General features: G+C 39.1%; 1 protein-coding gene across 1 annotated transcript; it reads right to left on the bottom strand.

Moving 5' to 3' along the window:
• Positions 1-3,751: 3,751 nt before the first annotated feature.
• Positions 3,752-12,393, bottom strand: LOC115014813 (solute carrier family 43 member 3-like). The gene is made up of 12 exons (XM_029441894.1): positions 12,207-12,393; positions 11,738-11,867; positions 11,081-11,127; positions 10,906-10,982; positions 10,114-10,206; positions 9,886-10,025; positions 9,196-9,308; positions 8,944-9,087; positions 5,749-5,856; positions 4,989-5,175; positions 3,975-4,098; positions 3,752-3,862 (listed from the first exon to the last, which is right to left on the bottom strand). The coding sequence occupies exons 1-12, from the start codon at positions 12,391-12,393 to the stop codon at positions 3,752-3,754; spliced, it is 1,461 nt and encodes a 486-aa protein (XP_029297754.1).
• Positions 12,394-12,615: the final 222 nt, after the last annotated feature.

Below are 12,615 nucleotides of genomic sequence, written 5' to 3'. Positions count from 1 at the left end.
AATACCTTTATGATCAGCGACCATCTATTGGACATCCACACTGGGGAGGAAGCTGTACACCAGTAAGTATATAGACTGTACGTCATCTGTACATTACAGTTGTAGTACCAGTAGACCTGCACATGACGTGTTAAAAATAGAAACACCACATGCATGTACATAATTTATATATTTGTTTAATTTGATATCATTGCTCTCTCAATCACTTCAACCACATCTTTTATTATGAATGTTATTAGATATTTTCTTTACGCAGACATGTATAAACAGGCAATACAATTTCAAGCTGGTTTGAAAGATTAATTAGTAAAGTTGTGTGTTGTACATTTCAGACATGTCAGAAAGAAATTGCTGTGCAGACGGATCCCCCTCCACGGAAACACCACAAGTCCATGCAGGCGCGACCATGTGTCAGGTCAGCTGGACTGCAAGTTCCAATCCAAGTTGGTTGTTCCAAAGGTCAGCATCATAATATGCATATATATATATACACACATACATACATACATACATACATACATACATACATACATACATACATACATACATACATATATATTTATATATATATATATATTATATATAATGCTTGATTATAAAACATATTTTTTGCAGAGTGTGTTACTGGACGCTTTGTGCCAAGACAATGTTGATGAGGAACCTTTCGAAGTCCCAGCTCCACTCAGCAGTCGGTGGAAGAACCAAACAAGAGGGATGCTGTTGTGCTGTATAGAAACAGATTCAATCACTGAACTGACATTGTGTTTTGTTATTGATTCTAATAAAGTGCTGGATACTTGAACGACGTGTAGTTGTCAGATGGAAACGTACCACAGATCTTTTGAATGGCACATGATGGCATTCTGTGGTTCTTACCAAGTATTCCCCAGCAGAATCTCACTGGCGGTATGCCACATAGTGATACATTCTGTAAAGTACAAGATAATACATGTCAATGGTAATCACTTCAACCTTATTTGCTTATTTATCTATTTATTCTGTGACTGTGCCAGAGTGACCATTCGACTCCCTATAAATACATCAAAGTTTCTGAGCTCTACACATTTGTGCACACAAGTAACTTACTCATTACGTGGCTGACCACCTGCTTGTTGTCTGTCCCTCTTCGAATACCTTTGGTAGGCTGTCTGCAACACCCAAACATCCAGACACTTTGATTTGAATCCTGGGTGATCTGTTATGCAGGTTATGTTTGCACCATGTCCCTCATATTCATTGAATTCCTCCATGACATCATTTTCTTGGCAGCAGCTCTTCAATTGCTTCCATAATTTTCCATAATAAATTTTTCACATGTACACCTAATTGTACAAAGGAAGAGTGGTAAGGACATGTACACAATATGCAATATCCAGAAAAAAGGCCAATATTAACGTCATCTTAATTTCATACTATTTATATGCCTGTGTTTCACGACATGCTGGTAAGTTGCTCATAAGCCTGGTATGGTCGTGTAGTAGCACGTAAGTCACGTAAGTCTCGTAAAGTTACGACATCGTAACTTCCATGAACATCTGGTAAGTGTTCCGGCTACTATAGGCAGCCGTGAGACGGTCAGTAGGCAGACTATACTTTATAAAACAGCGCTGTCCTCCGGTCTGTTTGTTAGCTAATAGCTATTGCTTTATATACAGGTGAATGTCAATAGGTGATTGATCAGCACATCTGTTATTTACTGTAAACAAGCAATAAACCAAAGATGATCTCTCTGTTAGATTAGTTCCTTTTGATGTTTGTAAGGTCATTCCCTCCAATCTGATGAACCCAGTCCTGGGAAACTCAATCCTTTTATCTTTGGGTATATATACATAGACATTTGTTTCTTGGAGCAACATAGTATCCTGACCGTCTCCTTGATAACAGTTATGTAAACACTAAAACAAATGGCACACCCAAGATTCTTTCTCAGAGAGTTAATCAGTATGTAAATATAATGAGAGGACCATCTGTGTCCTGTCTTACAATACCTACCCCATTATAACAAGAAAAGACAGTTGACCCTGGCTTGATAAGGGAACTTGTAAAGTTGTGCAAATGCATGAAAAGAGAAATAGGCAGATCATCACTTGTAACATTATTAGAACATTATTTAATGAGTAGACATTTAAATTGCTATTACATGTTCTACTTGTGATGTCAGAACACGGCGTCGGTGTTTCCGGTAGTGGCAATGTAAATATCGGTGGTCGACATACTAAATCATGATTTATTAAATACTGCGATCATTGTGTCATAAATAACACATCATTTTACACCACAAATAGCATTTTCTATCATCAGTAGAAATTCATGTTTATCATTTCGTAGGCCCTTTAACAGGAAAACACGTCCTGGTGCTGAAAAGAATCTAGGATAAGGTGAAAGAGGAAAACCTTGAGCTGGATGACATTTTCCTGCACTGCATAATCAACCAGGAAGCCCTGTGTAAGTCTGTATTGCAGCTTGATCATGTTGTGAAGCCAGTCGTAAAACTCGTTAACTTTATACGAGCAAGGGGACTTCAGCATCATCAATTTATTAAGTTCCTTGAAGAAACTGATGCTGATCAGCAGGACTTGCTTTACCACTCTCTTGTCCGCTGGTTAAGTTTGGGGAAAGTATGTCAACAAGTGAGTTTTATGCTTCACTCAGAGAAGCCAGGACTCCAAACATTAGGAGGATGGCACAGACGATGCAGGTGTTGTTTGGTTCTACCTACGTGTGTGAGCAGACGTTCAGCCTGATGAATATCAACAACTCACGCCACAGATCCCAGTTAACTGAACACCTCAGATCTGTGCTGCGAATTGCTACAACCAAATTGACACCAAATGTTGATGCACGGTCAAAAAAGGGTGACCAACAACACGGTTCCCACTGAAATTAAATGTAAGTGTTCATTACTTTGCTTTTACTTGTAATGTTCACACAAACTCTCTCCATCTATCTACTACTAGTACGGCCCTTCTGTCTCATTCAACTCATTGTGGCCCCTGAGTCAAAAAGTTTGCCCACCCGTGTGCTATAGGCTTAGACTGTTTGTTTGCATTCATGTCATTGAAATGATTTTTTCCCCTTTTCTAACACTTGCTCATAGGGTGTTATGTTCATGTTTTGTCTCTGTAAATTAAAGAGTACAGTGTAGATATGCTCTTTATCAATTAGTTTTGAAATAACTACTGTTTTGATTATGAGCTATATTAGTAAATTGGCTTGACTGTGTGTGACAGTATATATATATATATATATATATACACACACACAAACAACAATGTTTTCAGCAGTAGAAGAGTGTGAAAAGATTTAATTTATGGTTCAGATCAATCAGAGAAAATATGTGTCCTGGAAATCTCACATGAGGTCACGTTATATTCAACCTGTCAAATGCAGCAGGCTGCATACCAGAAGCTTTATATTATTATGAATTCATTTAATTTGACTGCGAACATGATTCGAGAGTGTGATGAATGCGCTGACTCTACCCGAAAACCACACTTCATAGCAATCTGAAAAGCACACGATACATATGGCAACACAACACAGACATATGAGTAGTACAGTAGTACACTACAGGTCATTTAGCAGACGCTCTTATCCAGAGCGATTTACAGTCAACTAACTACAGGGACAGTCCCCCTGGAGCAACTCAGAGTTAAGTGCCACTAGGCCACCACCACCCTGCACAAACAAGCTGAATAGGTAGCATGGTGATATTAAGGATATTTAAGGTGCAAGACTCATTTTACAAACTTTAAGAGGAGGCATTGATGGCTCGCTGGGAGGCGAGACTTCGACAGTGCAGGAAGACAGAGAGGGGATGGATGAAGGCGAGCAGGCTGAGCAGCGTCAGACCGATGTTCACCTGCAGACACATGAAGGGAGAGAGGAGGAATCAGTGAGAGGAGAGTTAATAAATAAACATTGTGATTAAATGAGAAGGACCAGAGCAAGTAGGTGGGATGTTGTGTACTCACATATAAAGGGTCTCCACCTAGAGGGCCATTCACCAGGGCAAAGAAGGGATACTGCAGCAGAGAAAACACTGCAGACAGAGCCAGGTCCAAACCACACAGCTTCCCAAAGTGGCAAGGTGGGAAACTACACACACCCACACCCACACACACACACACACACACACACACACACACACACACACACGCAGTGATGCAGAATTTTTAAGCATAAAAACATTCCTTAACATTTTTTTTATTTAGCCAGGAAGGCTCATTTTGTCTGTAGTCCATGGGCAGGCTATGGTTAAAAGCAGACATTAGGATACAGTCAACAGATGAAGAAAATTAAAGAATATCCAGCGACAAACAGAGCCTGAACTACATAGAGTCAAGAGAAACAGCTCTTATAAAACACAAAATCAACAATGACAACAATCAACAGATAGCATAACAGTCCATTTTAGGCCTTGTGAACTCTGAATATTATGTACAGTGACTATGGTAAGTAGGAGCACTTCATAAACTAAGCATAGTAATGACACATAAGACAAAACAATATGGAAACACTTCAGTGTTCTAGTGTTTACAAGATAGCAGAAACCAGGCTCTTAATGTTGCGGAGACGGTATGGTAGTTGGCACCGTTTCTTATTAACCTTTGAATGTTAAAGTTAGAGCAAACCGATAGCAGATCATTATGTTCAGGCTAAACAAGAGTTGGCATAGAATAGGCCCTTGTGGGACACCAGTAGAAGACTTGATAAAAGCTGAGTGTTGATGGTATACCCTTACACACTGATTGTCTGCCAGGTAGGATTTCATTAAGTTGAGTGCATTAATGGAGAAGTTAAACCTGGAGAGCTTAGTTATAAGGATATTAAGGTTAACTGTCTCAAATGCTTTCCTGTACATATAAAAACAATATTTTAAGGCTAAAGGATAACACATTACACCTATACAAACACGATTCACTTGCAGGAACATTTTTAAGTGTAGTCCAAGACGTGTGTGCTGCGTGTGTTTGTGTGTTACTCACGCCACACTGAGGAAGGCTGAGTTGCCGCCAAAGAGGAAGGAGCGGTTGAGCACCTGAAGGATAAAGGTGAGGTACTGAAGCAGCAGGTACGGGGTGGCAGCACACACTGAGAACAACACACACTGCAGCACCGTCACGAAGAGAGAAAGCACAGAGGCGCGCAGATCTGCTTCCTGTTCACTCTCTCCTACGAACAGACACACACAAAATAAAATGCACACCTGTTCCTCCGAAGAAAAACAATGATGCTGTGCAGCCCTTTTGCATTAGTTTAATGGTTGAACAGCCATTGGTGAGGGCTTGATGAATAAAAAAGCGAACTAAAAAGACAAAAACATTTTGTAAGAGGAGAATAAATATGAGTCAGAGATTTTTTTCAATTTCCTAATTCAAAAGTTCACATAAAAATGGCTTATTAGTGTTCTATAAAGCATTAATAAAATATGTATTCACCATGAAGAAATCACTTACTTAAAACTCATCAACCCCTCATAAAATAAGCTTTATTTTGGATTTTTTTTTTTTATAATTATGTTTCTAATTGAATTCTATTAAAAGGGAACATGACATGAGGTTAGTGTTTAGTGCATTTAGTGCACTTTTTATCCATTACAGTTAGTAATGTCTTTCTCAATAAATATTTATTGTTTCCTTAGACATGCTAGAGCCCAGAGAGCACACCTGAGACACACTGATTATGTCTGCCAAGGCTGTGTCATGTTGGGTTAATTACTAGTCCTTATTAACATTCGATTTTTACCTTCAGCACGAGGTTTGCCCTTTAATCTGTCCATGATGAGACCGTTCCAGGGAGCACACAAGATGCCACACAGCTGTGTTATAGCAAAGGCATTGGTGTACTGGTTCACTGCAGGGACACACAAGCAAGGACAAGATGGTTAGAAACAAAAGACTCAACAACAGTTCAACAAATCTGCCACAATATTAGATAACAGTATTTTCTATCCTCTATTCAGCTTCTTGCTCATTAATTGAATAAGACTCAAATGTTTCTGCTACAGCCTCTGCTGTTATTCAGGGATGCACTTTTCAGCCTCACCCCACTAGGATTTGTCCGTACTGTTGGGGATTCCTTTGTCTGGATTGGTCAAAATGACCTGTAATGTAATGCCAGGCATTCCCAGGCCGGCTCCTCTCAGAGGTTTTTAGGATTTGTTTTTAGGATTGGGCAGGGATTGGTTTGTTTTGGGTGTTGTATTTTCTTTTGTGAATTGAACGTTGTTGTTGTGCCTTAAATCAATATAAATTGGCAGGTATTTGTTTCGCCTATATTTTCTTTCGGTTTTTAGCCAGTTGAACAGCTGTGAATTTGATTTAGTATATGTAGATTGTTTTGTGTGTTGCTTATTCGGCACTGGTCTTTGTTGTCTGTTTTCTGTGAGCTTTTAAAAAAGTAAATGTACGCCTGATTACATCGGGCTTATGACCTTCCCTTAACCCTCGACTCCATAGGAATGTAAAAGTTTCATATCGCGCAGCATCATTTAAAATATACTCCACGCTCCAACTTCTCTTTTTGTGCCTTTAAGCTCACTTTTCCATTTGAATCTCTTATTTTACCTTTTAAAAAGCATGACATGCAAACAGCTCTTGACGCTCTGCCTTACAGCTTCAAATGAGGAGAACCTTCTTTGGATGTACGGCTGATGACCTCTGAGATGATATCACTTGGCTGTATGTCACCTTCGTCCTTATTATTGTCATCATTGTTCTCTTCTTTAGAACTTCTCATTACCTATTTAATCCAATCCTCTTCCTTGTTGTTTCTTGAACAAAGTCCTCAAATTCCACACATTTGGGCCAGTTACATGGATCATCTTTTTTATCTTCAAGAAGTGGTGATATTTCGTCATTAAACTCTTCAAATTATCTTAAACTTCCCAAACATAGTTCTTCTTTACTCACTTCAGCATTAGCTTGATCTTTCTTGAGGATTTCAATCTGCTTCCGTTTACAAGTGAGCTGAGCTAGCTTGCCTTTTCTCTCATTCTCAAGACTTCAGTTTTTCTTCTCCAGTCTTTGCCTGGGCTTTGGCATCCTCTTCTGGCTGTCTGTTGTAATTTACATTTCCTGAGGTGGCACTCTCTTCTTAAGTTTTTAATACACACAAACTGTCATGTTTTCTTCAAAATGACAGCTTCTCACTCTTCTACAATATTTGGACAGAGATTTTCAAGAGTTTAAACTTTAACTAACGACCACTGCAGCTTAATTGCATTACAGTTTCTGGCTGAATAGACCAGGTGTAGATAATGAAATGAATGCCGGCTGAATTCCATTTAGCTGCATGCTTTGATTTGAGCTTCCTGGTATCGTGCATGCTTGCTCACTGTCACTATCACTGGGACACTTAATCTTAGTCAAATACTCGTGTACAAACTGTCCTCTAGTGCGTTGCAATGAAAGTCAACATGGCTCTTTTATTCCTTGATAAGTGAAGAATTGCTTCCATAATCCTATTCTCCCTAACGAGGAGTCTGTCCATATGCTTTGTATCCTTTATAAGCATACTGTAGTCATTGTCTCCGTTCAAAATCGAATACAAACGATTCATATGACGTAAAATTGAGTATGTAATACATAGTATGTGGATTACGTGAGAAATGCCTGGATGTGTACTGGAGCATTATGGGTAGTGAAATTATTGGATAAATTCATGCACCCCAGGCACAGGAACTCACATATATAATGTACTGTAGAAAATACATATTTAATCATTTTAATTTGCTGGAAAATAATACTGGAAAATATCAAACTGAGTGGAAAAGGTAATGTTGGTTTTATTTGTGATAAACAATTTGAATTCAACGATTACTCTGACCGGTAACGTTGTGAAGAAGAGAATGTGTATTGCTTAACTTGCGTAACAGTGTGAAAGGTCTGCTGGTAATGGCGTACTTAATCCTTAGTTTAGTAGGCAGTACGTTTGTATGCAACTTTGAACACAGCCTTTGATTAATGTTAATGTTGCTCCGTGTATTTCTTGAAAAGTGCCCACTTGAGGGTCCAATCATATAGTTGCTTCAACAAACTGGGGTTTGTTTATGAAACGGGAAGACTATCAAGAATGGGTAGCTAAGGGAGTAAACCAGTTGAAAGGCCACAGGCGCCCATTGTTGATCTCATGCTTTCAAAATATGGCTCTGATAGTTTAAAACATTTACAAGAATGGTGTAATGAATGTGATTTCCCGGCAGTAGGGTCGTTAAGTACGGCACAGATAGGGAAACTAGGCATGATTTCCAATGTTATTTTACACTATTTTAATTCTGCTATTTTATACTATTTTAATTCTGCTATTTTATCGGCTATTTTAATTCTGCTATTTTTATGATGGTACTTCAGACTCATTTACACCAACACTGTGATTATTGTACTGTAAATGCTCTTATTCTGTCTAATCTTGTACTAATTGTTATGTTTTTGCTGTGAAGCACTTTGGGCTGCAGTTCTTGTATGAAAGGTGCTATACAAATAAAGCTTATTATTATTATTATTAAAATTATTATTAATAATTCACGTTCTTCGTTTCAACCGTTTACTGGAAAACTTTCTTTCAAAATGAAAAACACAATTCTTTAAACATACTACACTAGCACAAACCGTAAGCTCGGTCAAAGACGTGTGCCCTCAAGGCTCCATAGCTTCATCTAACAAGTAAGCACAGCATTTTATAGCTTTTAACCAATCAGAAGCCAGGGCTGACTGCGGACATTATTGGTCCTAATAAAGCAAATTGCAATGAAACTATGGAGCAGCTTATCTTTATATAAAATATAAGTTATTTACATTACTTCTCTATTGGGTAAATGGCTCTAACAGGTGTGTGTGTGTGTGTGTGTGTGTGTGTGTGTGTGTGTGTGTGTGTGTGTGTGTGTGTGTGTGTGTGTGTGTGTGTGTGTGTGTGTGTCTGTGTGTGTCCGTCAGTCCGTACCCAGTGAAGGCTCTCCCTCCGTCAGACGCTGCAGCATGGGGTTGAGGGTGCCGATGAAAAAGTAATGTCTGAGTTGCATCACCGACAGCCAAAGCACGTGCCACACAAAGAGCCTGGACATCACACACTCACGGAAACTCTTCTCTGATAGGGACGAGTAAAGAACAAAGATGAAGAAAATAGGATTCTTATTACTTTATTCTGTCATATTAAACAATGTTACCACAGTAAACCACAGTAAAGTGAACAAACCTTGTTTCACAGGGACGTCCTTGTTGAGGGGCGTTTCCTCTGTCGTCTCCAGTGAGTTACCATTCACTGTTGTCAGCTCTGAGATCATACTCTTTGATTTACCGCAGGTTATCCTGGTAGAGGTCAAAGGTCACAGTGGGTGAGCCACAAACTGAGGGCATTGTGGGAGTTCTTTGATAATTATTTATTTATTATTTATGTAACTCTTTAAAATGCATTCAGAGAGGCGTGGCAGGCTGATCTGAAAGTACAATTTAGAGGTCAGATTTATTCTCAAGAATACACTCATCATCAATATGTGCCGGACATGACCTCATTCAATTTAAGGTGGCACACAGACTTCATCTGTCTAAAGTCTGAATCTCAAAGATGTATCCATCGGTTGATGATTTTTATAATTGATTTTAAAATTCACCTGCAACACTAGCTCATATATTCTGGTTTTGCCAGCAATAGTTTTATTGGGTTACTGGTCCTCCATTTTAATTCCCTATCCATGGGTTGGGCTTATAAAGACCAATAGATCCGAATCCTCTTGCAGCCATTTATGGTATCCAATATGAGGACAATCATCTTCCTAGGGCACACTCAAATCCCTTATTGTCACTCTTAATTATTTGAGCAATATATTGATGTCTGTTTTTTTCCTTGAAAAGCAAAAATTAAAAATGTTTACTGTACTTTTGGTACCCGTATGTGTAGTCATCAGGCAGCGGGTAGGGAATGTGGTCTCTGGGTAGCAGGAAGAAAGTCCTGAGCAGGTGAATGACGCTGCAGGCAGACATGAACAGGAAGGAGGAGCGGAGAGAGACGCCAGCCTCGCGTAACAGCTGCAGGAGAAGACCACAAGATCAGCGTTACAACATGAGATGGTACAAATATATTTCACAATGAGAGCAGTGTGTGAATGTTTCTCACCTTGATGACAAGGAAGAGTGCTGAGGAAGAGTCAACGGCCCCAGCATAGAGAGTGATGATGGAGGAGCGACGTGAGCCGAACAGGTTTCCTACCTTAAGGAAAAAACATTTATTAAAACAGATGTTGCATTTAGATTAAGTGTCTACATGTCTGTGTTTTTTTCTTTATTTTTAGGATGTGTTTACTTGTGTTCCTGTGGTGATCTGAGTTTTTTGGCCTAGTAAACGTGAAGTATGTCACTGAGTGAGGGAGTGACTGAGTTAGTGATAAAGTTACGCTGTTAGACGGTCAAATTTGGAGTTTCCCCATTTGCTGTTGGTCTTTCAAAATAAATAGGCGTAAAACAGAAAAACTGATTGAAGAGAAGGATTGTATTCTTGAAATAATATAGTCCTCAATTAATTGATTTAAGGCTTGACCATGTCATGTGATATGCTACTTCAGCAAATTTGAAGAACAAATATTTACTGGGACAATACATTATGGACAGCATTGACAATCCCTGCCATCAACAATTTGGCAACGCTTTAGCACATTGACCATACACGACCCTTCTACTAGGTTTCAACCTAGACTTTGGATTAGTTATCTGGTGAACACTCAGCTTTCCTCAACCTTTTAGCAAAAATGCTTAACATGTCTTGGATCCAGCTTTTCCAGTTTGAGGATTTGCTGCTTTTCTCCTTTTACAATTATGGTGAATTCAATATTTTTGGGGTTTCTGACTTTTAGATGGACAAACAAAACAGATAATCTTTTAAATCTTTCAAATCCAAAAACTGCTTCAGTACCTGCATGTTGGTTATTACAAACACAATGTCACCCACTGACAGGAGGGACACAGCTGGGAACAGCAGGTTGGAGAAAGCTGATGGGAAAATAAAAATGAGCATCCACAGCTGTTACTTGTCAGTATTTCTTTAGGCAATGAGGAACAGAACAAAAAAACAGATAAATGTTCCACACCTGCAGTCGAGAAGGCCACCATCAAGGTCCCCATGGTGTAAAGAAATCTGGCGGGAAAAATAAATTTCAGTATTGTGTCATTTTATTGGCATGAGCGCAAGAGTGATGCTTTCAATGACAAGATAAAGACAAAACAATGGAAGAATTCTCTCAAAATGTATCAAAAATCAATACACTTTCAGCAACTAAAAGAAAAAAAGTGACATTCAATATAATAACATCAAAGTAAACTGTGGCAATAAGTGAAGGACTCAAATGAAAACAGTCGACGCAGCAGGGTACTGGTTCAGGTGGCTTGAAAGCAAACACAAGACTATGCAACATTGCAACTACAAGGAACTGGCAGAGGAACAAGGATCTGGGCCGGTATATACAGAGAGGATGTTGATGATGAGGTTGGGCGGGGAAGAGCAAGGCAACTGCAGAGCAGATGAGGGAAGTGGAAACAGGTGGGAAGATGGGTGGGGCAGTCAGGTGATCGGCAAAGTGTGGACTTAGAACATCAGGTGAATGGATGGAAAATAGTAATGAAGGAGCATGGAATTAGAAATGTGTGTATATATATATATATATATATATATATATATATATATATATATATATATATATATATATATATATATAAACTTTAAGTAATTCATATATTGTTGGACTTACATTCCAAAAAGCCGAGCCACTGTTGTACCAAACCGGTCTAAGAGGAAACCAGTGGGCAGTGTCAGGAAACTGAACAGAAAGGAGGCGATGGTGAAAACAAGAGAGAACTGTTCGTCCTGTCCACTACAATCTGTGGACACATCAAAGAAAGAAAGAGAGCACCAAGGTTGTGAAATATTTGGTTAAACAGGAGACACTTAAGATCAGAGAGGCCTGTAAAGAGAGATGTAATAAAAAAACTTTTTATGCAAGCATGTCATCTGTTTAACCAAAGGTGACATTGAAGGTGACATTGAAGGTCAGAGAGCCCAGCATCAAGTTGTAATTGATTATTTAAGCTGACCTCTTATTTGTCACCTGTTATTAAACAGATGACAATAAATGTCAGAGAGGCCTTCATAAACAGTTTAAATTTATTTTAGAAATTGAGGTTCGTAGAAAGTAGTGGAGATGAGGATATCAAACTGACCTAAGACCTGCGTTGCATTGACTCCTGTGGTGTTGACGCACAGAGAGCTGAAGTAGCCCTCCGTCTTCAGGACAAAAACAAGAGAAGCCCATCCGAACAAGGTTCCAGCAAAACACAGACACTCAAACAGACCCGAAGCAAAGGTGAGGCAATGTTTCACCTTCAAGCTGTTCCCAAGACGTGACATGGTGCCTTACACACACACACACACACACACACACACACACACACACACACACACACACACACACACACACACACACACACACACACACACAGGCAGACAATTAACAAACAATATATTTTCACCTGCATGGACATAGACACACAGGTGGCTCCTGTCACTGAACCTGCTTTACAAAGAACATAAATATTATTCCGATACATTTAGAGAGGACTACATGTTAAC

This window comes from Cottoperca gobio, chromosome 10 (assembly GCF_900634415.1).
Source record: "Cottoperca gobio chromosome 10, fCotGob3.1, whole genome shotgun sequence".
Classification (NCBI taxonomy): Eukaryota; Metazoa; Chordata; class Actinopteri; order Perciformes; family Bovichtidae; genus Cottoperca; species Cottoperca gobio.
The sequence above is the reverse complement of the archived record's forward strand: the minus strand, read 5'-3'. Positions and strand labels throughout refer to the sequence as shown.